This window comes from Eurytemora carolleeae, unplaced genomic scaffold, assembly GCF_000591075.1.
Source record: "Eurytemora carolleeae unplaced genomic scaffold, Eaff_2.0 scaffold594, whole genome shotgun sequence".
NCBI lineage: Eukaryota > Metazoa > Arthropoda > Copepoda > Calanoida > Temoridae > Eurytemora > Eurytemora carolleeae.
The window spans coordinates 167804-188995 of record NW_019396661.1 but is presented as its reverse complement, the minus strand read 5'-3'; the positions used below and the strand labels follow the sequence as shown (position 1 = coordinate 188995).

Genomic DNA, 21192 nt, shown 5'->3' with positions numbered 1-21192 from the left:
AGTAAAACAAAGTTTTGTTTTCTTGTGCAAAGAAACTGATTATACTCGCTACAAAGTACAAATTTTAATTATTTTAATTCCAGGATCTCTGCAATATCTTTGATATTTCAAATTTTAACTAAGTATTCATATAAGAATTCATAGCTAAAATATAAAGTGTGCGACATCACATGGATATTTTATTTAAATGAAAAGTTTAAAATTATATATTAAATATAAATTAATACAAGTTAGACACAATGAATGTTTTTACAAATTGATCATGTTTTAGTTGGCGTTTCTTGTCTTTTGTTTGGATTTTCATTGTGATGATTATAAATTACTAAAATCATATTACCTTATTGGTGTTTATCTTATGTAAAAGATATTTATCAAAATACCAAATATCAAAATTAAATTACATATAAACGAACAAAAAATCTTAAATAAAATCCATTAAGCCATAGCATTACAGTCTATTTGCTTTCGTATCAAAAGTGAGTTGAATCATCTATATTAAACAACTTTAGTTAATAGTTTTGATTATTGAAATATAGTTTATTTTTTATGATCATACAGTTAAACCCTAATACATCGAAAGAATTCATCAAATGTCGTATTCTTCACTGGAATTTTGCAGATATTTAGTTTTTAAATTAAATGATTATATGGAGCTCTTTAAAACTGTCCCCGCATATTCATGGTTATTTATTTATTTTTGCAAATACTGAGATTTACGCAAAATAGTAAAAAAAAACATTGAAAAAATGTCAAGACGATATTTTATAAATTCTTTAGATATATGGCTTATTTAGGGTTTAACTGTACAGGGTGTCCCAAAAAACATGGAAATTCAGTGACGAATTCGATATCGTCTCTTAAATAATTCTTTTAGTAGAGTGATACCTACTGAGAAAGCTGTAATTTGTAACAGTTTCGTCTGCTATGTTCACATTTTGTTTGTTTATGTTTTGACTGCACACGGATGTACTTAGTAAAACAAGAAAATTGCAGTATACAATAGAGCAAACTTGTCCGTCCTGACTGTTCATCTTGCGGAGACATTATAAACACATCTTTACAGTCTTTTACCCTTTTCATAAATTAAATTCTAGCAGACATAATAATATTATGACTTTTGAAGTTAGGTATTACAATGCTAATTCATAACAAAGACGATATTGAATTCGTCACTGAATTCCCATGTTTTTTGGGACACCCTGTATATTTTTAGATATACATAAAATGCCGAATATAAAATTATGATATAAATAATGCCAACAGAAATATGGATCAGAGAAACAGATTACTTGATTCAAATCTATATAAATCTTATAATCACTTTACCTTTGCAAACTATAAAGGAATTGAATCTAAGTCACGAACTCAAATTTTTTTAACCCTATATCTTAGCAAACTGATGGTGTAAACTTAGATTATTTGGTCTCATAGAATTCATAGTTTGAAATATCTAAGGTCTACGACATAGGGTTGAAAATTTATAAGGATTATAAAATCAAAGTTTGTGGCAAAGACTTAATTCCTTTGGACACTTAGAAAATCAGAGTTTGAATCAAGTGATCAGTATCTAATTACATAATGTATAAATATAAAATACAAGCATAAGAATAAAAAGAAAATCTAAATTTCAGTTAAAGATTCTACTTCAATAATATTTTGATTTCCTTCTACTCCTTCAACTCCTTATGCACCCTATAATTATCTTCTTCTTCTACTACGCTCATTCTCCTTTTTCTCGTTTTTATTTCTCCTCCTTCTTCTCCTTTATAACCTTTTATGCCTCCTTCTCCTTCTTTTTCTCCTTCCCTTTTCTTATCCTTTTTCTCTTTCTTTTGATCCTCCTTTTCATTCTCCTCCCCCTTCTTCTCCTTCTTCTACTTCTTCCCCCTTCTTCTTCTTCTTCTTCTTCTCCTTCTTCTCCTTCTCCTTCTCCTCCCCCTGTTGTCTATAGTTTTGTTGAATATCTTGTATTAGAGTTTACAAGGAAATCAATATTGACCTCCACATGTGACCCTGTCGATATATCCACAGCACTTGCCTAATCAACCACAAAACGTTTTAAAAAATGTGGTAACGTCTGCAGCACAATAAATTCATGTCTTGCGAATGATCATGTAAACAGAATAATGAAAAATTTACATTTGGAATCAAGAAATAATTTAGTTGCATGCTTTAAGTTTCCCCCCCCCCCCTTCTCAGATATGCTATAGATCAAGGTACTAATGCAAGGAAATTTGCGAACATATTGAAACAAGTTCTCTCTGGGCGGAATTTGTAAAAAAGAATAGATGCATCTGTGTTTGTTTAGTATCCGTGGAGGATAAAAGCATTTAACTTTGATAATTTTTAAAATTCACATATAGTTTCCTATGACCAGAATATTTCATAGATTATTTTTGTGAAAATGTATTCCATGTCAAGCTGTGGCATCCGTCTTGTGTTTACTTTTCCGCCCAAAGACAGTACACTGTAATACAAAAAATACGCACACCTCTGAAATAACTTTCCTTGCATTAGTACCTTGCTATAGATGGTACTGTTTGTACTTAAATTAGAAACATGACAGACAGTTAATTATTGCAAAGATAAATCCCTAGAACTCACAGAAAAGATAAATTACTACATTTTCCTCGATTATCGACCTCTGTCAAAAAAAAAAAAAAATCATCTTATTCTAAAATATTTTAAGTGTTTTCCTGTATCTCTGTTTCCCCAAACCTCATCTTAACCTGAAAACAAAAAGTGAGAGAAAAACAACTAATGATATTTTTATGATCTTTAATAAATAAAAATTTACTGTCCTTGTACTTACAACTTACAAGTGACCATCCATTATTCATAACAATACCCTACAAACATTTATCTAAACAATATTGTGGAAGTTACATATCATCATTTAATCTAGCCTAACAGTATTTAAGCTGATAATTTTCTCAAAATTTTCTGTGGCAGAAACGCGCAAGTTCTACTTTTTGAACAGAAATCAATTTTCTAAAAGATTTTTTTTGATGAATTATTCTTCAGACAAGGCTTATCACGGTACCGTTGTGAATCGGACACACCCCTCTTTAGAGGGAAAGTCACTGAAGTTATGTCTACCTTTAGAGTCTCATTGAGTTTTGACCCATATTGTTCTGAATGTATAGCCCTAGAAACCAGAGGACGTCCTAAGGTCGTTATGGGGACATCAATAATTACCAGTGCGACGTCCGGCGACGTCATGTTTTAGGTGTTGAGGACGTTTACGTCCTCACGACCAAACTTTCGAAGTCGAAATGACGTCACTTTGGACGTCCAAATGACCAAACTTTTGAATTCCAAATGACCAAACTTTTGACGCCCAAATGACCAAACTTTTGACGTCCAAATGACCAAAGTATTGACGTCCAAATGACTAAAGTATTGACGTCCAAATGACCAAAGTATTGACGTCCAAATGACCAAGCTAGTCATTTATTTATCCTTTAACCACTGAACAGAGCCTTAATCTTTCTATTTGTACTGCTACCCTTTAACCCTCCCCCCCTGGAATTACATTTACACCATGACTATTTTACGATCATGTATATGTTAGAGATGTCAACGATAGTGTAACGTAACGTAAAATGTACGTTTTTGTACGTTACGTTACAATAATGTGTAACGTTTGGATATATTCTATATATCGTGAACGTTAAACGTTAACGTTATAGGAGCTCATACCTAACGTTAACGTTAAACGTTAACGTTAGAGGAGTATACCCCCAACGTTAGCGTTTTGTGGAAATGTAACGTTATTTTTCTAATATCTACAACTTTTTTGACCATAACGTAAAGAAATGTTTTATTTCCAAGGGGAGCTTGAAAGTCTAACGTTTGAAAAATGAATTGTGATTTGATTGAATATCGTAACGAAAGGATTTCTATTTCAAAGTTCAACTTATAAAAAGTGTAACGTTGTATAACTGAAAAATGAATTACTGTTTATGAAAACGTTTTGAAACGTTTTCCCTTATAGTATAATGAAAAATTCAACGTTGCAGAAATGGGTTATTATTTTAATAATCAGGATACGAAAGTTTTTTTTACAGAGTAAAATTTCAATAATGTAACGTATAACATTTAAAAAAAATTAATTCTGTAAATCAAAACTTTTCATAACTTTTCTCTGAATACTAAATTGATTAGTCTAACGTTAGATATATGTCTGATGAAAATGTTGTTCATAAAACGTTAGACTATGAGGGCTTAGTTTTAATTTCAAAAGTGTAACAATAATTCTGTCAATCAAAACATTTCAAGTTTAAAGAAAATGAGTTTATGCCAAAAACTCTAATTTTCATTTAATATATCTTTGCAATCCGATGTCGTAGACCATTAATATCGTAATATACAAGGTTTAAACCATCGGGTTGGAAAGATATAGGTATTAGTAAGTTGACAAAAAAACTAAAGTGTAAACGAGTTTTTTTGTAACATGCTATTAGTGAAAATTCAAATCTTATAAATGTAACTTGGACATTGAAGGTTTTTGATTTTCTATTGTTTGATGAAACCCACTAAAATTCTGGAAAAGGAAAACGACATTAAGAAATTTTACATATGCATTTTCTGTTATAAAGCAAATGATTTACTAATAGTAAAAAAATCAACTTATTAAGTGGAATGGGTCTGTGAACAAACACAATTGCTGGGTTTCATATTTATTTGACTACTTGAAATCATAACTTCAGTTGGCATGGTTCATGTTTTAGGTTGAAAAATTTAGAAATGTAGATACTTACTAAAATGCAACAATATTTAATATTTTATCAATTGGAAAATGCAATTATGTTTTATTCATCAATAGATTTTTATGAAACTTTAGAATAGAAAAAAAAACTGATTTTTTAATTGTTTAAAAAGAAAAAAATGTTGAATAATTTTATTTCGCGTTGTGTGTGTTAAAACAAAATTTAGCACTTGTCTTACTATATTTGATTTTTTTAACCCCAAACATGAACTCTGAAAACATTTTCATTGTGGTCTGTAAACTAAAGCTAATGCCGCCTTTTTACTCACTTTGTAAGTAACATAAAAAAAAACACAAAAAGAACTAAAAATTCGCCACAAATTGTAATTTTCTAATCTCTACATCTTTGCAAGCTGGTGTTGTAGACTTTTAATATTTCAAGCTATGACTTCTGTTAGATAAGAATATCTAAAGGAATTAAGTTGTTCACAAACTTATATTTCTAATCCCTATATCTTTGCTACCCAATGTTGTAGACCTTAGATATTTTAAACTATGAATTCTGTTAGATAGAAGAAAAGGGTCAGTCTGCATTGTGTAAAAAAGAAAAAATTAGCCCTAAACTAATCTAAAATAATTTAGAACTACTGCTCCACATGCAAAAGTGGTTTGCCTTTCCGAATTTTAACTCATTTAATGAAGTGTCCCAAAACATGTCTATTTTTTAAGCTCTTCAAATACACGATGATAATTTCAAGTGATCCTCCATTAAAGAGGGCCATGCTCGATTCCCAATGATAACGTGTAAACTTTTATCTGATTGATGATTTGAAATTTAGGAGTGTTTTCCATAGGGTTGCGAATTGACAAATTAATATTGGAGATATTACCGTAAGGCCTAAAAAAAATATTAAAAAAAATAAATATGATACATCATTTTCTTGGAAATTTCATGCTGAATTCAGATTCGAAAACCATTTTAAATAAATTAAAATCTAAAGAAGTTATGGCCAAATAACGGTACTAAATTCCGGTTTTATAACTTTTTAATGTTTTTGATGAGTTTTTTAGCTCTGACTCATTCAATTTTCAATTTTTTTAAAACGCTTTTCAGATTTGAATTTAGCATTGAATTTCCAAGAAAATGATGTATAACACGAAAATAAAAAATAAAATTTTTTTTGTGGCCTTACGGTGAAAACGCAGCGACTTCCGGGTGGGCGGTTGGCTCTATTCCAATATTGATCACCCCTACTGAACATGCCACTCCATAAATGGAAGGTCACTTAAAATTACGTCTCTAGTCCCTTAAAGACATACTTTGAGTTGAAAGTCTAATATAATATTAAAACATCTTTATATTGCATAATGCATATTCTTCTACACATTCTCTAAAAAGGTTAACAATACAACAGCAACATGCAGGGTGAGTTAAAAAATGTAATTATCACGGAAAAAATCTTGCAATGCTTTCATTTAGAAACAATGTTATTTTAATAAAGTCTAACGTTAGAAACATTAAGGAATTGAACAACGCAACGTATAGAACATTGAAAATTCATTACGTAACGTTACTCTGTGCAATAAAATTTCATAATGTGCAACGTAAGGTTTTAAACGTTAATACTTTTGATGAGCACTATCGTAACGAAAGCTAAAATCTAGAAAAATCAAAACGTTGACATCTCTAGTATATGTAAGTAAAGCACGATTAACCAGTTACATAACAGAAATTCTTATTAATAGCTCTTTAATAAAAGGAATATATGGTTAAAAATATCCGATATTTTAATCTTTTAGTTTAGTTTAGTTTAAGGTAGCATACCTGAATCTCCCGTGTAGATGAATGGTCCAGGTTTGAATCTGAGTTTAAGAAGAGGGACATAGACCCACATAATTGTACTCCGGGCTCTGTTACAAACTGAAGAAGTTATGGTAATTTTTGCACTTAATGGGCAGAAATAGTTTGTGCTTCTTAGTATTTATTTAATGGTTTTGACACCATGTTGATAACATTTCTATTTGTTGGGCTTGGAGTTTTTAAGAACAGCATGTTGGACTTAAAATATTTGGTTTTAGGATTTCTATTTTTGTGAAAATAAAAAAAAACATAATTTGCATGGTGTTCAGTGTTCAACACTGTACAAAGTTTTCAACATTCAATTTTCATTTATAAAAAAAGCTTTTTTGGCTATAATCACAAAGATTGAAAGGATACCTTCGCGAATTGGACATGCCACTCTATCAATGAAATTATGTCTACTCTTCCTTTTACCTTGAGCTCTCCTAGAACCTCCTCTTCAGTTGAGAATATATGAAGCAAAATAGATTCCTGGTTTGTCAGAGCAGGTCTATAAATACGATATTAGGGACCAAATCTAATGAATTGGAGTGGTCACTGAACTACCTTCCACCGGTTCAAATCCTGAATCAGCGATTTATAGTAAATAATCATGAGTATTCAGGTAATTGTTTTAAGGGTGAATCGGTGATTCAGGATTTGAACCGGTGCGGAGTTGGTGGAATGCCCCTGGCATATTAACTTTGTACACTGTACAGTCAAGTCTATACACCGTTATTTTATCTTTCTTGTAGCCTCTGATCCCAGGGTTCAGTCACGTGACGATCAAGAACTGCAATAAATATTGCAACGGCGGTAACACCTATCTATCTACTTATCTACCTATCTATATATCATCATTCAATGAGAGATGAATCCTAAAATCAGTGCTAAACAGTAAACGGAAATGTTCACTTCTGCTGAAACAAGAGTATGTAATATACCTGTAATGCCTGACTATCTCCTCCCCCCGACCAATAGATTGACCGCAAGAAACAAAAACATCCAGAATATCCATACACCAACTCTGCCCGTTCTTGTTAATCATCTTCTCTGTATAAAATATAGTTAATAGTTTAATTACTTTTTGGAACTAATCTGGTTCCAAGTGTATCCTGATCCCTGGGTAAACTAACTTGGTTCCAAGTGTATCCTGGTCCCCGGGTAAACTAACCTGGTTCCAAGTGTATCCTGGTCCCTGGATAAACCTGGTTCCAAGCGTATCCTGGTCCCTGGGTAAACCTGGTTCCAAGTGTATCCTGGTCCCTGGGTAAACTAACCTGGTTCCAAGTGTATCCTGGTCCCTGGATAAACCTGGTTCCCAATGTATCCTGGTCCCTGGATAAACTAATCTGGTTCCAAGTGTATTCTGGTCCCTGGGTAAACCTGGTTCCAAGTGTAAGCTGGTCCCTGGGTAAACTAACCTGGTTCCAAGTGTATCCTGGTCCCTGGATAAACCTATCTAAGTATATCCTGGTCCCTGGATAAACCTGGTTTAAGTGTATCCAGGTTCCTGGATAAACTAACCTGGTTCCAAGTGTATCCTGGTCCCTGGATAAACCTGGTTCAAGTGTATCCTGGTCCCTAGATAAACCTGGTTCCCAATGTATACTGGTCCCTGGATAAACTAACCTGGTTACAAGTGTATCCTGGTCCCTGAATACACTAACCTGGTTCCATGTGCATCTTGGTCCCTGGATTAACTAACCTGGTTCCAATTGTATTCTGGTCCGTGGATAATCAAAGATGGTTCCAAATGTATCCTGGTCCCTGGATAAACTAGCCTGGTTCCAAATGTATCCTGGTCTTGGGTACACTAACCTGGTTTCAAGTTTATCTGGTCCCTGGATAAACTAACCTGGTTCCAAAAGGAAAATTTCGCAACTTTTTGCATTTCGTTTGCTTCGCACGCGAAAATGCTAAAATTTCGCGCGATAACAAATGCGAAAATTTTTGGGAAAACAAAATGCGAAAATTTTGCGAAAAAAATAAGAGATAGAAAGTTTTTTCGCGCAATTAATTGTTGCAGCAACAAAACTTTCGCATCGTTTGCGCATTTTTTTGTTTAATTAATTTTCGCGAAAAAATTTGCGATATGCGAACGAAAATTTTAGCCTTTTTTCGCGTTTTTTTCGCGAAAGTTTTCGTTCGCTGTAAAGCCTAGTCCCTGGTTAAACTGACCTGGAGGATGAATATCCGGGTTGAAAGGTTTGATAACTCCGATACCGTAGGTTAATTTAGCACGCCGAACCTGAAAATAAATTAATGAACTGGGTTTATTACAAAAAAAAACACTCTAAGAAAAACCTAGCTGTAAATCGTGAGAATAAATTTTATATAAAAAACTAAAATAACCGAAACTTTATTAGCTTATTTCTGTTTCTGTAACTACCATCATTAACACCCTGTATTTTAATTTATCTCTACATAAAAATCCCTCTGATGATCTGATCTCACCCTGCCACAGATCACCTGACTATCTCCTTCCTTCCAATCAACTCCTCACCTATCAAAAACATATCTTGATATGCGTAACCAAATATATTCCGTATCGTTAATTAACTTCGGGCCAACCACTCAAAACAACCAACCCTGGTTTGACGGGTCCAATCTGCATAGTAAATTGTGATTGCTTATTTGTAATATCTAATGCTTTGTAGTTGAATAAATATATGAATGAATGAATGAATGAATTAGTTGCATGATCCAATCCGGAACAACATGTACTGTATAAGCATTCATTTGTACCGTCCAGTCCGGACTACCCAGTGTAGAATCGACCCAAATGGTTTTGTGCATCCCTTCCCCCTAAAAACTCCTATTTTGACAAAAGTACTGATTAGTTTTTTATCTCTATTAAAGAGCCTTTCATTCTTAGGCTTTTCTTGATGTAGAACATATATTTTTTGATTATATATCAGAGGAGTAAAGAAAATGATATTTTGCCCAAAGCTCCAAAATTATAATCTCTATATCTGCGCAACCCGATGTCGAAGATCTTTGCAACTATGAACTATGAAGAAGCCTAAGTTTGAAATTTTTTTACACCATTAGGTTTCAAAGAAATAGGGATTAGAAAATAATTTGAGTTTGTGGCAAAAACTTAGTTTCTTTCTTGAGAAATCTTTCCCCAAAAAGAGAATAGAATATATATTCTATTCTCATTGTCTTTCCCCTTTCAGAAATAATTTTCCACTCAGAAATTAGATATGTTTGTTGTTATGTACATACCTTGATAACTGCAGGATCTAAACCATACTGCACTGCACCTCGAAGTACAGCCAACCCTACACCCTGTACATATATATATATACAAGACAAGTACAGTCAACCTTACACCCTGTACATATACAATACAATATATGATGTCAAGTAATTGTCACTTGTGTGTTGTGTAATCTTAAATAATGCAATATTTTAGGTTAAAGGGAGTGTTGGCGAAAAATGAAATAAGCGCTTTTGATTGCTACTAATCTTACTTCTGTTGCGTCTATAGGGAGAAAATTGTTAAAAACGACTCACACCGAAGAACGTAGTGTCCATACAAATTCAGAAATCCGTAAACAAATTAATTAAATTCCAAACAAATCATTCAGAGATGACAAATAATAGTCATCGATTATTTTTCGACGCATTCGCATAAAGTTGATATTTTAAAATATTTTTTATTTTTCATGATCTGAGAGTGAGCATTTATTCCTGCTTCGAGGATTTTTGATAATGAAACGACATTTTCATATTTTCCAGGAATGTTCGAAAATCCAGCGCCAGTGAAATATTATTTTAAAAAAACAAAATCAAAACTATTATGAAATATTAACTATATACGAATGCGTCGAAAAACTTATCGATGGCTATTGTTAGTAATATTTGAATAATTTGTTTGGAATTAAATTGAATATTTTACGATCCGAGTTGAATGTTGCAACTTTACAAATTTGTATGGACGGTACGTTCTTTGGTGTGAGTAGTTTTTAACAATTTTCTTTCTATAGACGCAACATATAGAAGTGAGATTAGTAGCGATAAAAGTGCTTATTTTTCCCCGTAAACATATACCCCCTTTCATTTTTCGCGAACACTCCCTTTAAGCGAAGCTATAAATCAGTTAGAACCTGGATGGGTGACACCCCCTCCCGATATTTTAACAGTTCTCAAGATTTAAGAAGATTGAACACTCTGTATTAAACTCAAGAGAATTGGAATCTTCAAATATCTTATTTTAAAAGTATTTTTTCAAGAAAATCATGTGAAATTAAAATTTCATATGATGAAAAAAAAAATAACATTAGTAATGATAAAATCTTGATCATAATGATAATAATGATGATTTATTATGTATCAATAATAATTATGATTATGATAATGATAAAAATCATATAAATAATAGTAATGATAATAATAAAAATAAGAATGTTAATAAAAGTTGTAAAAATAATAATAATAATAATAATAATAATAATAATAAAAATAATAATTTTACCTGAGGAATAATAACCTTCAGCCTACCCCTGTTAAATACCAAGGTTAAATTTTGGTTAAATGTAAGGAAAGGGAAATTATATGCAAAAGTAGTTGCTGAGGCTACTGGAGACTAAGCAGGAGGAGAAAAAACGAACCTTTTGTGATTACAATCAAATAAATACATCGAGTTAAGAGACGTCATTGATCTTTAGAATAATGTCAGGCATTAATTGAATTCAACCACTTTTACATTATACTTGAAAAGATAATCAAGAAATAAAAAGAAGATTACTAGAATTTTCAGAATGTGGTCTGCCTGTTGGAACGTTTTTAAAATTACCAGAGATTATTGAAAGAACACAAAAGCAGACCAAAATTTAACAAGACCAGGTCAAGGATTGGATTAACGAATAAATGCAACAAATATTATAAAGATTAAAGGGGCTGACAGCGTCATTTCAAGTAACCTTTTATTTAAAGAGTTACATCCCCATGAATTTATTTTTCAAAAGTAAAATTTCGTCATCTGATGATCTGGGTTGATTTCCCACGACTTTTTTAACAGCATTTAAGAGAAATATGCACAGATTGCTCTGTTCTTGCTGATAAGTCAAGGTCTAAAGGGTACCGTTGTGAATTTGGAATGACCCTCTTAGATTTGTAGGTCTCTTAAAACTAAGCTTACAGTCCCTTTAAAGAGGAAGTTTATGTTGTCTAACAACTAACATGGTTCGTATCGTGGGACACCCTGTATCTATAAACAAAATGGCCGAGAGAATTCATGACAAATTTGGTAAAGTTCCTGAATGCGTGTCTTATCTCCTCCTGGAGCAGTGAACTCTCAGCAAACCCTCCGACCAGGAATAGATGGGTCAACCCGCGCACATCAGGCTCATTCAGTACAGACAGAATATGCTAAATCAAAACTCCAATCAGAAGAAGTAGTTGAACTATGCAGAATAAATTCAAACACATCTCTTCACCTTGATCCAGTGCACAAGATAACTGATTGAACCGGCAGTTGGTACAGGGTTGCCCACAAAGGATGAGAATGTAAAGACGACTTTAAAAATATGGAGATCCCAAGTTTAAATTAAGTCATTTAGTCTTTTAATATCTTGTTTTATGATTTAGCAAAGAAAGAAAATGTTTACAGTTGCAGGGAGACCTGAATATTAGGAAATAGACGACAGCAAAAATTCCGCACAATCGTCTCTGTAGTCTCATCTTTTGTGGGTAACCAGCTGTCTTGTTAAACTACTACTTGCTGATCCGACGTTTAAGTAAGAAACATCGCTAAGGATATTGTTACTTCTTTTAAATATCGACCCTATCTAGAGCTGGGCACAATCCGACATTTATTAACGACATCAACGGAAGATATTTTGGAAATAGTTAGAAATGGCGGGGAAAATTTAAAGACGACATTAAAAAACATCAAAATACATAAAATTCTACAATTCAACAAATGAGGAAAAATCAGAAGACAGCGTTTCAAAACATCAAACACATCAAATGTTTGTTGTTGTTTCAAGTTTAATGCAATTTAAAGCAGAAAAAAGAACAAAAGTCACTGCTATTTTAAACCACATCCGTTTCTATCAATACAATATTTGATTTCTACTATCTAAGCTATCAATTATTAGTTTCACTTTGTATAATGTAACTTGTAAACTGAAAAAGCTTCTGCGAAATCTAATTTTAAAAAGCAAAACTGTCTTCCGTGTATTGATATAAACACCGACCAATGTACGTACTAAACTATTTATGCCAACCTCCTTTATATTGGTAAGAGTAGGTTTAAAAAACTGTTTCATAAGCTCTGTTTCAATTCGAATCATTCCTTCACTTGACCACTTGATATCTCGACACCCAAACTTATTCACTGCTTGACCAATCTAGATAGAAAAAGTCAACTATTTTTAAATTGAGAATGGCAACTTTAATTATCACGATTTTATGTAAATATACATTATAGAATTAAATATAAAATAAAGATTTAAATTAAATATGAGTTGACTATTTTAATAAAATATAAAATGAGGATTTAATGAGAAGCTAGGGAAATAGACTTCTAAGTTTGTTTCATCTTTAGAAGAAATCCTTGCATCGGGAAGCTTTTATATATAAACGCTCTATAAAGATATGTCCGGGGGTTTCTTTGTTGAAAATAACTGAAAGTGACTGTATACGTATTTTTAAGTGTTTCTTCATTTGCAGAGAGGTGTGTCCGATTCAAATCGCAACCCAATTAAAAGCTTTGCATCATAAATTAATTAAAATAACCTAAAGAAACTAGATGTCGTCTTTTCAAGATTTGGATGCAACTCGTTTACAATAACCCTGAGGCGGCAGCCCATAGTTGTTTCGCGCAGTCGGCGAAGAATAGGCTATCTCTGTCTTGTCATTCTACGCCAAGACTGCGCGAAACTCTATCTGTTATTTTAATTAACCTATGCATTGCATAATCAGGCATAAGTGAGAACTCCATCATCTTCTCTATAAAAGTTTACTATCTCAAAGTTTCTCGGAAAACGACGATATCATTCAGGCAAAGTATTCATGGGTACAGTTGAGGATCAGGCATGATTCGGCCATATCTCTCTTTAAACAGAAGGTTATTAAAGATTACAAGGCACGGGCAGCCGTAGTACATTTGAATTTCCGAGCCGTGTCAACCTTTCCGGTCCCAGTTTGTACTGTATCGCCCGGACATTGGGTGCATAAAGCAGACACTTAATGGGACTAGCCGGTGCAACAAGGTTGACGCGGTCAGACTTTAGGTTTTATTTACTTTTACTTACGGGTCAGAGGTGCGTGAATGACAGTCTCATTCTCGGATTTAATTTACAACTGTAGAGCTTGATTATGGGTAGGGTTTCCAGCGAACGAAAACTTTCGCGAAAAAATAAGAAATTTCAGGAAAATGAACTTTGCGAAAGGAAGCTAAAACGATGCGGAATTTCGTGAAAAAACATCTGCAGCAATTTTGCAAAAAAAATTTGCTATTTTCGCATTAACCTGTTTAGCGAAAAATGTAAAATTTTCGCAGTTTCTGTTTTTTTTCGCAAAACAGATTAATGCGAAATTTTACGAAAAAAGCGAACATTTTCGCATTTATTTCTACAACTGGAATGCTCAAAAATAAACCCTAATTATGGATAATAAATAGTTTTTATAAACTCACGTCTGTATCATGGGTTTTCCGATATAGATCAATGAAGGAGAATGGTAGGGCAACACTGAGAGGGGTCAGCTTAAAGGGACTGGCACATCTTTTCCTGAATTATATAAACAAATACAAAACTAATGGAATAAAGGGACTGTTCGCATGATTTAAATACAGTTCCATTTAAAAAGTGGAGCATTTACGATTTACAACGGTATGCTTTCGTTGCTTTCTCAAATCTCTAAAATTGACTTGAGGTTTTAGAACTTATTTTACGGAAATCGATACATGAATTCAAGATGGAAAACTAGGATATCTTTCGCATCATTGATCAGATAAAGGGTTAAAGGGTTAAATTGTTGTGAATTGGACTGCTTCTCTATTTTAAAATAAAATTACAATGACAGTCCCCTACATAACAAAGCTTCTTATTTTAATTCGTGAACACTGTACAAAATGCAACGAAGTCCTATTAGTTATAAAATGTTAACCAAAATTGAAAGCACTTCCAACTGCTGATAATGAATTAACAAAATATTATCCCTCACCTGGATTCGAATGCTATCATGAGGTCAATATACCCTGCTGGACGTTTTTTCCTGCAGAAAATTATCATTATTATTATTAATATTACTATTATTATTATTATTATAATCATTTTACCTAAATTCCTGTATAAACTCTGCTCCGAACATGCTAGAAAGAAGGTTTTCAAATGCCAAGTCAACACCTGAACGAATTGACCCAAAATTATTTACTATTTGCATCATAAAGTGTTTGTTCACCGTTTTCAAAATACTCATATTACTCCAGTTTTGGAAATAAGATTAAAGGAAGGCAATATGTGTGAAATTTGACATTAGTGCTTTTTATTTACGAAAATCTTTATTTGACATTATTGTTTGTTAAGAGATCTATAATAAAATTCAACTCATGTACATTTGAATCTGTGTTGAACCAACCTTTACGGTCAGCTAGTTTTACTGCCCCGCCCTGTACACCGACTACATTAGCAGACATACGGCAGGGGTCAATAGCAGGGGCAAAGCAATTTCCCCCAAATAACTTTAAAAATAAAAAATATACACTTACTGACTGATCCATAAGGCCCCCCAGTTGCTTTAAACACTTCTCTAAGCTGTTGTCCGTCAGTGGATATCTCATGTACAGTAATATCCACTGTACCCCCTCCACAGTCCACTACCATGTACGAACCTCCTATAATCAAAAAATGAAATGAAAATATTAAACAATAGGTGGGGGGGGGGGGTGTTTTCCACCCCTTTGTGGTTTGTTATAAATAACTTAAAAATGGCCGACATTAGAACGCTAAAACTTCTTCGCTTTTTTAACTTCATAGATGTGATAAAATTTTGCCATTTTTTATATGCATTGGGTAGGGTAGAGGCAAAGAGAATAGAATATATAATAGAGTGGAATTTACTAGAAAAAAGTGTAAAACGGCCATTTTGTTGTATTGTTTCCATACTGCAGGCGTAATTCACATATTTGCGCTATATAACCTTTTGGGCCCTGGAACATAATTTTATAGAAAATCTAAAATTGATGTTAAAAGAAAACCAAATTATGAAATAGGCTGGTTTCATAATTGACCAATGATCATTTAACATATACTCTATGCCTTTCACCTTACAAATGATGATTTTCCGTTATTACTATAAATCAAATGATGTTTTTTATTAACCTAATTCATTTTATAAAGTTTTTTTAACAGTTTTAAAAAATTCGAAATCGAAATGGATAGTCTAGGGAACATACTGTATTAATGTACTCTACTGCATATAATTTGTGAACATTTACATGTTTTGTACACTTTGAACCCCCTAAAAGGGACTGACACAATTCATACCGAGGGGTTGTTTAAATTCCACTCTAATATATATTCTATTCTCTTTGGGTAGAGGACAGAAATCGGAAATTGTCAATAGCTAGCTGATGGAGGGATAAAGTTTATATATTTGAAAAGCCCTTGAATGTAATAACATGTGTAACATGTTAATATTTATCGAAAGTAAAAATATTTATTTTTGAACATTTTTCCGATGTACTTTTTGAACATTTTTTTAAAGTCTCACTTGCTCCCTAACCATTAAAGATAGAGGTCTATTTTTTTGTAATGAGCAGGCCTTGAAAAGTTGGACTCAAGACAAGTATCACTTTCCTCTATCTCAACTCCAAGGGCAAAATCATAGGAAACCGCCCCCCACAATCTATCTTGGGGGGTGGAACCCCCCCCCCCATCTATATTAGACAAAATTGTCCAATAGTGTAAAGAAAAGGGAATAAAATTAGTAACTAAAAAACAGTGATGTGGTGTAAGTTTAAAAATACGAAGTTTGGCACTTGCAGACGCGGTATAAGGAGAGGAGGGTGGGGGGTTGATATTCGATTGCCTTTGTAAATAAAATGAAAAATTGGACATCAACTGACATCCACTCTACTTGATACTTTTTACCCACAATTTTTTTTATTTTCCCCATTTCAGCAAAAACATGTTTGACTTAAAAGGAGTGACCGGCTATGTAAGGTAGTTGAACTGAGTATGCAGTATTGTGGAAAGCTTCTTTCGGATTCATTTGAGACATATTACACTTTTTAAAGATCTGTAAATCCTGAGTTTGAGCGCAAATTTGACGTTCAAAACTCCTACTTTGGGGGTGGATACATTTTCAGAATCGGTTTTTCTAAATCACTAAATAATGACGACGAGAAATAAAGTAAAAATCATACGGTAATCTAATTAGATGGTTTGGAACATATTTCTCAAAAGAAATTTGTTAATAAATCAATGCTAGAATAAATTATTACGTTTTCATCATTATGTTGAATTTCTTATTTTCCTTGAATTTATTCGCAGGTTTCTTAAAATTCTACAGATGTCGTCTTTTCAATAATATTCCAAAAAGAATAAGAAAAAGAAAAAGAAAATGTTTGTGAATAATGAGAAAATAGAAACTAATAATTGAACAAGATAACTTATTTTCGATGACAAGATTAATTTTTATTTTCTCAACTGGTTCCGAAACAACTAATTAGTTTACTGTAGAGTTTTGTTTACATTTTTTGTTGTCGTTATTTGATAATTAAAAAAAAATAATGCTGAAAACGTATCCACCCCCAAAGTAGGAGTTTTGAACGTCGAATTTGTGCTCAAACTCAGGATTTACAGATCTTTAAAAATTTTAATATGTCTCAAATGAATCCGGAAGAAGTTTTCCACAACACTGCATACTCAGTTCAACTACCTTACATAGCCGGTCACTCCCTTTAAAAACAAAGTTTAAAGGAGGGAAGGGGAGATGATTTTCAAGAATAATTCAGATTTAAAAATCTGAAAATATTTTATTGTTATTTTTTATTCCTAATTTGCAAACTGCTTGCAGAAAGATTAGCAAAAAAGCTTGGATTATTACTATAAAGGAACCTAGTAATATTATAAAAAATATATAAGCTGTTTACAGTACAGACTAAAACAAAAATAAGAAACTAAGAAACAGCATAAATGTTAAATTCTAAAGAAAAGAGAAAAAGTTTGTTGAGTTTTCACAACTTTCCCTCTATAAATTATTAAAATGCTTAAAGAAGAAAAAGAAGAAAAATATTGTCATAAAACTGAAACAAAACAGTTTCATTTCATTTTTTTTACTTCTTAGAATCCGTCTTAGCTTACCTTGTGGAAATAGCTCTTCTGAAGTGAGTTGGGGGGTTAGTTGGTTAGTAGGTAAAGTAAACTCTTTTTCTAAACCATTGTTAAATAGTTAGTTAGCTCTTTTTCTAAACCATTGTTAAATAGTTAGTAAACTCTTTTTCTAAACCATTGATAAATAGTTAGTAAGTTCTATATATAAACCTTAGTAAAATGGTTAGTTAGCTCTATATATAAACCTTTGTAAAATGGTTAGTTAGTCTTATATTCAAATAGTTTTTTACCTAATTCACAACGGTACCCTTTTCTAATAAAAACGAGATATATTTTGTCTTTTCTTCTATTCAGTTAGAATAACGATAAGCTCTTGGAGTTTCCTTCATTGCCTCTGTTGCTTAATCTGCATATCACTTTCACAGTGAATCCGCAATTTAAAATTTAAAATTATCAATTTTTGAAAAAAAAGTAACAAGAATAATTCAATTTTTAATAAACAATGGTTTAAAGGGTATCGATGGAACTTACTTAAAATTACGTTGACAGTTCCTTTAAAATGATGTAATGTTTGAAAGGCTTGAACAAAATGATGGAGTGTCTGACCTGTTTCAGAATCTTCTAGTACATAGTCCTCTGACCCCTCCTCAGTTGATTCCTAGATTCAAATATTTTGTCAACATTCGGTTTGACGTTAAAATACATGATTCTTTTCTATTTCCTCTTTAAACTCAAATTTCCCCATAATTTATTCGACTTAAATTAGGTTGGATAGGGTGAGAGGGGGGGGGGGATTAACATCATCGTCCCAAGTAAATGATTGGTACTGCAGGTATTCAGGTAAGTGAATGCAGGAGGATGGAGCAACCCATCTTTGGGACTATATTTTACTAGTATATCCATCTTCATTTGGGATTACTGACATCCCACCGACCATGAAGGGTTTCAACCCTGGATTACTCTCTGACATCCCACCGACCATGGGGGTTTTCAATCCGGGATTACCCCCTGACATCCCACCGACCATGGGGCTTTCAATCCGGGATTACTCCCTGCCATCCCACCAACCACAGGGTTTTCAATCTGGGATTACTCCCTGACATCCCACCGACCGTGTGTGTTTTCAATCCGGGATTACTTCCTGACATCCCACCGACCATGGGGGTTTTCGATACGGAATTTCTCCCTGATATCCGACCGACCACGGGGGGTTTTCAACCCTGGATTACTCCCTGACATCCCACCGACCACAGGGTTTTCAATCCGGGACTACTCCCTGACATCCCACCGACCATGTGGGTTTTCAACCCGGGATTACCCCCTGACATCCCACCGACCATAGGGGTTTTCAATCCGGGATTACTCCCTGACATCCCACAGACCATGGGGGTTTTCAATCCGGGATTACTCCCTGACATCCCACCGACCATGGGGGTTTTCAATCCGGGATTACTCCCTGCCATCCCAACGACCACAGGGTTTTCAATCCGGGATTACTCCCTGACATCCCACCGACCATGTGGGTTTTCAATCCGGGATTACTCCCTGACATCCCACCGACCAATGGTTGTTTTCAATCCGAAATTACTCCCTGACATCCCTCCGACCATGGAGGTTTTCAATCCGGGATTACTCCCTGACATCCCACCGACCATGGGAGTTTTCAATCCGGGATTACTCCCTGATATCCGACCGCCCACGGGGGGTTTTCAACCCTGGATTACTCTCTGACATCCCACCGAACACAGGTTTTTCAATCCGGGATTACTCCCTGACATCCCACCCACCATGAGGGTTTTCAAGCCGGGATTACCCCCTGACATCCCACCGACCATAGGGGTTTTCAATCCGGGATTACTCCCTGACATCCCACCGAACACAGGGTTTTCAGTCCGGGATTACTCCCTGACATCCCACCGACCATAGGGGTTTTCAATCCGGGATTACTCCCTGACATCCCACCGACCATTCTGCCTGAAATATATACACTTGTTGTACTTCCTATCCCTGCCTGAAATATATACACTTGTTGAACTGCCTATTTTTGCCTAAAAATACATACACTTGTTGTAATCCTATTCCTGCCTGAAATATATACACTTGTTGTACATCCTATTCCTGCCTGAAATATATACACTTGTAAATCCTATTCCTGCCTGAAATATATACACTTGCTGTACATCCTATCCTTGCCTAAAATAAATATACTTGTTGTACATCCTATTCCTGTCTAAATATATATACTTGTTGCAAATCCTATTATTGCCTAAATATACATATACTTGTTGCACATCCTATTCATGCCTAAAATATATATATATATATGTTGCACATCCTATTCCTGCCTGAAATATATTTACTTGTTGTACACCCTATTCCTGCCTAAAAATACATACACATGTTATACATCTTATTCCTGCCTAAAATATATACACATGTTGTACTTCCTTTTCCTGTCTGAAATAAATATACTTGCTGTACATCCTATTATTGCCTAAAAATTAAAACACTTGTTGCACTTCCTATCCCATCCTAAAATATATATACTTGTTGCACATCCTATTCCTGCCTAAATATATACACTTGTTGCAAATCCTATTCCTGCCTAAAATATATATACTTGTTGTACATACTATTGTTGCCTAAAATATATATACTTGCTGCACATACTATTCGTGCCTAAAATATATATACTTGTTGCACATCCTATTCCTGTCTAAATATATATATACTTGTTGCACATCCTATTCGTGCCTAAAAATATATATACTTGTTGTACATCCTATTCCTGTCTAAATATATACTTGTTGCAAATCCTATTTTTGCCTAAATATGCATATACTTGTTGCACATCCAATTCATGCCTAAAATATATATACTTGTTTCACATTCAATTCCTGTCTAAGATATATATACTTGTTGTACATCCTATTCCTGTCTAAATATACATACTTGTTGCACATCCTATTCATGCCTAAAATATATATAATTGTTTCACATTCAATTCCTGTCTAAGATATATATACTTGTTGCACATCCTATTCCTGCTTAAAAATATATACACATGTTGTACACCCTATTCCTACCTTAAATATATATACTTGTTGCACATATCCTATTCCTGCCTAATATATATACTTGTTGTACATCATATTCCTGTCTAAGATATATCTACTTTTTGTACATCCTATTCCTGTCTGAAATATTTATTCAAACCTGTTGTACATCCTATTAATGCCTAAAATATGTAGACTTGTTGTACATCCTATAGTGGAGGGGCTAGTGCAGGGGGAGGGGCTAGTGGAGAGGGAGGGGCTAGTGGAGAGGGAGAGGCTAGTGGAGAGGGA

At 33.6% G+C, this 21192-nt stretch overlaps 1 protein-coding gene across 1 annotated transcript in view; it reads right to left on the bottom strand.

The window, feature by feature from the left end:
- Positions 1-1813: 1813 nt before the first annotated feature.
- LOC111707047 (heat shock 70 kDa protein 12A) overlaps positions 1814-21192 on the bottom strand; it is a 25230-nt gene continuing 5851 nt past the window's right edge. Inside the window, exons 8-24 of the mRNA XM_023480039.1 lie at positions 19719-19856; positions 18452-18503; positions 17876-17944; positions 15277-15402; positions 14848-14914; positions 14733-14783; positions 14203-14296; positions 12791-12913; positions 11818-11930; positions 11035-11062; positions 9783-9845; positions 8733-8802; positions 7496-7604; positions 6987-7062; positions 6537-6632; positions 2697-2729; positions 1814-2038 (exon numbers count right to left, since the gene is read on the bottom strand). Of these exons, the coding sequence (XP_023335807.1) occupies positions 1946-2038; positions 2697-2729; positions 6537-6632; positions 6987-7062; positions 7496-7604; positions 8733-8802; positions 9783-9845; positions 11035-11062; positions 11818-11930; positions 12791-12913; positions 14203-14296; positions 14733-14783; positions 14848-14914; positions 15277-15402; positions 17876-17944; positions 18452-18503; positions 19719-19856 (1401 nt within the window). The 3' untranslated portion in view covers positions 1814-1945. The remainder of the gene's footprint in view (positions 2039-2696; positions 2730-6536; positions 6633-6986; positions 7063-7495; positions 7605-8732; positions 8803-9782; positions 9846-11034; positions 11063-11817; positions 11931-12790; positions 12914-14202; positions 14297-14732; positions 14784-14847; positions 14915-15276; positions 15403-17875; positions 17945-18451; positions 18504-19718; positions 19857-21192) is intronic.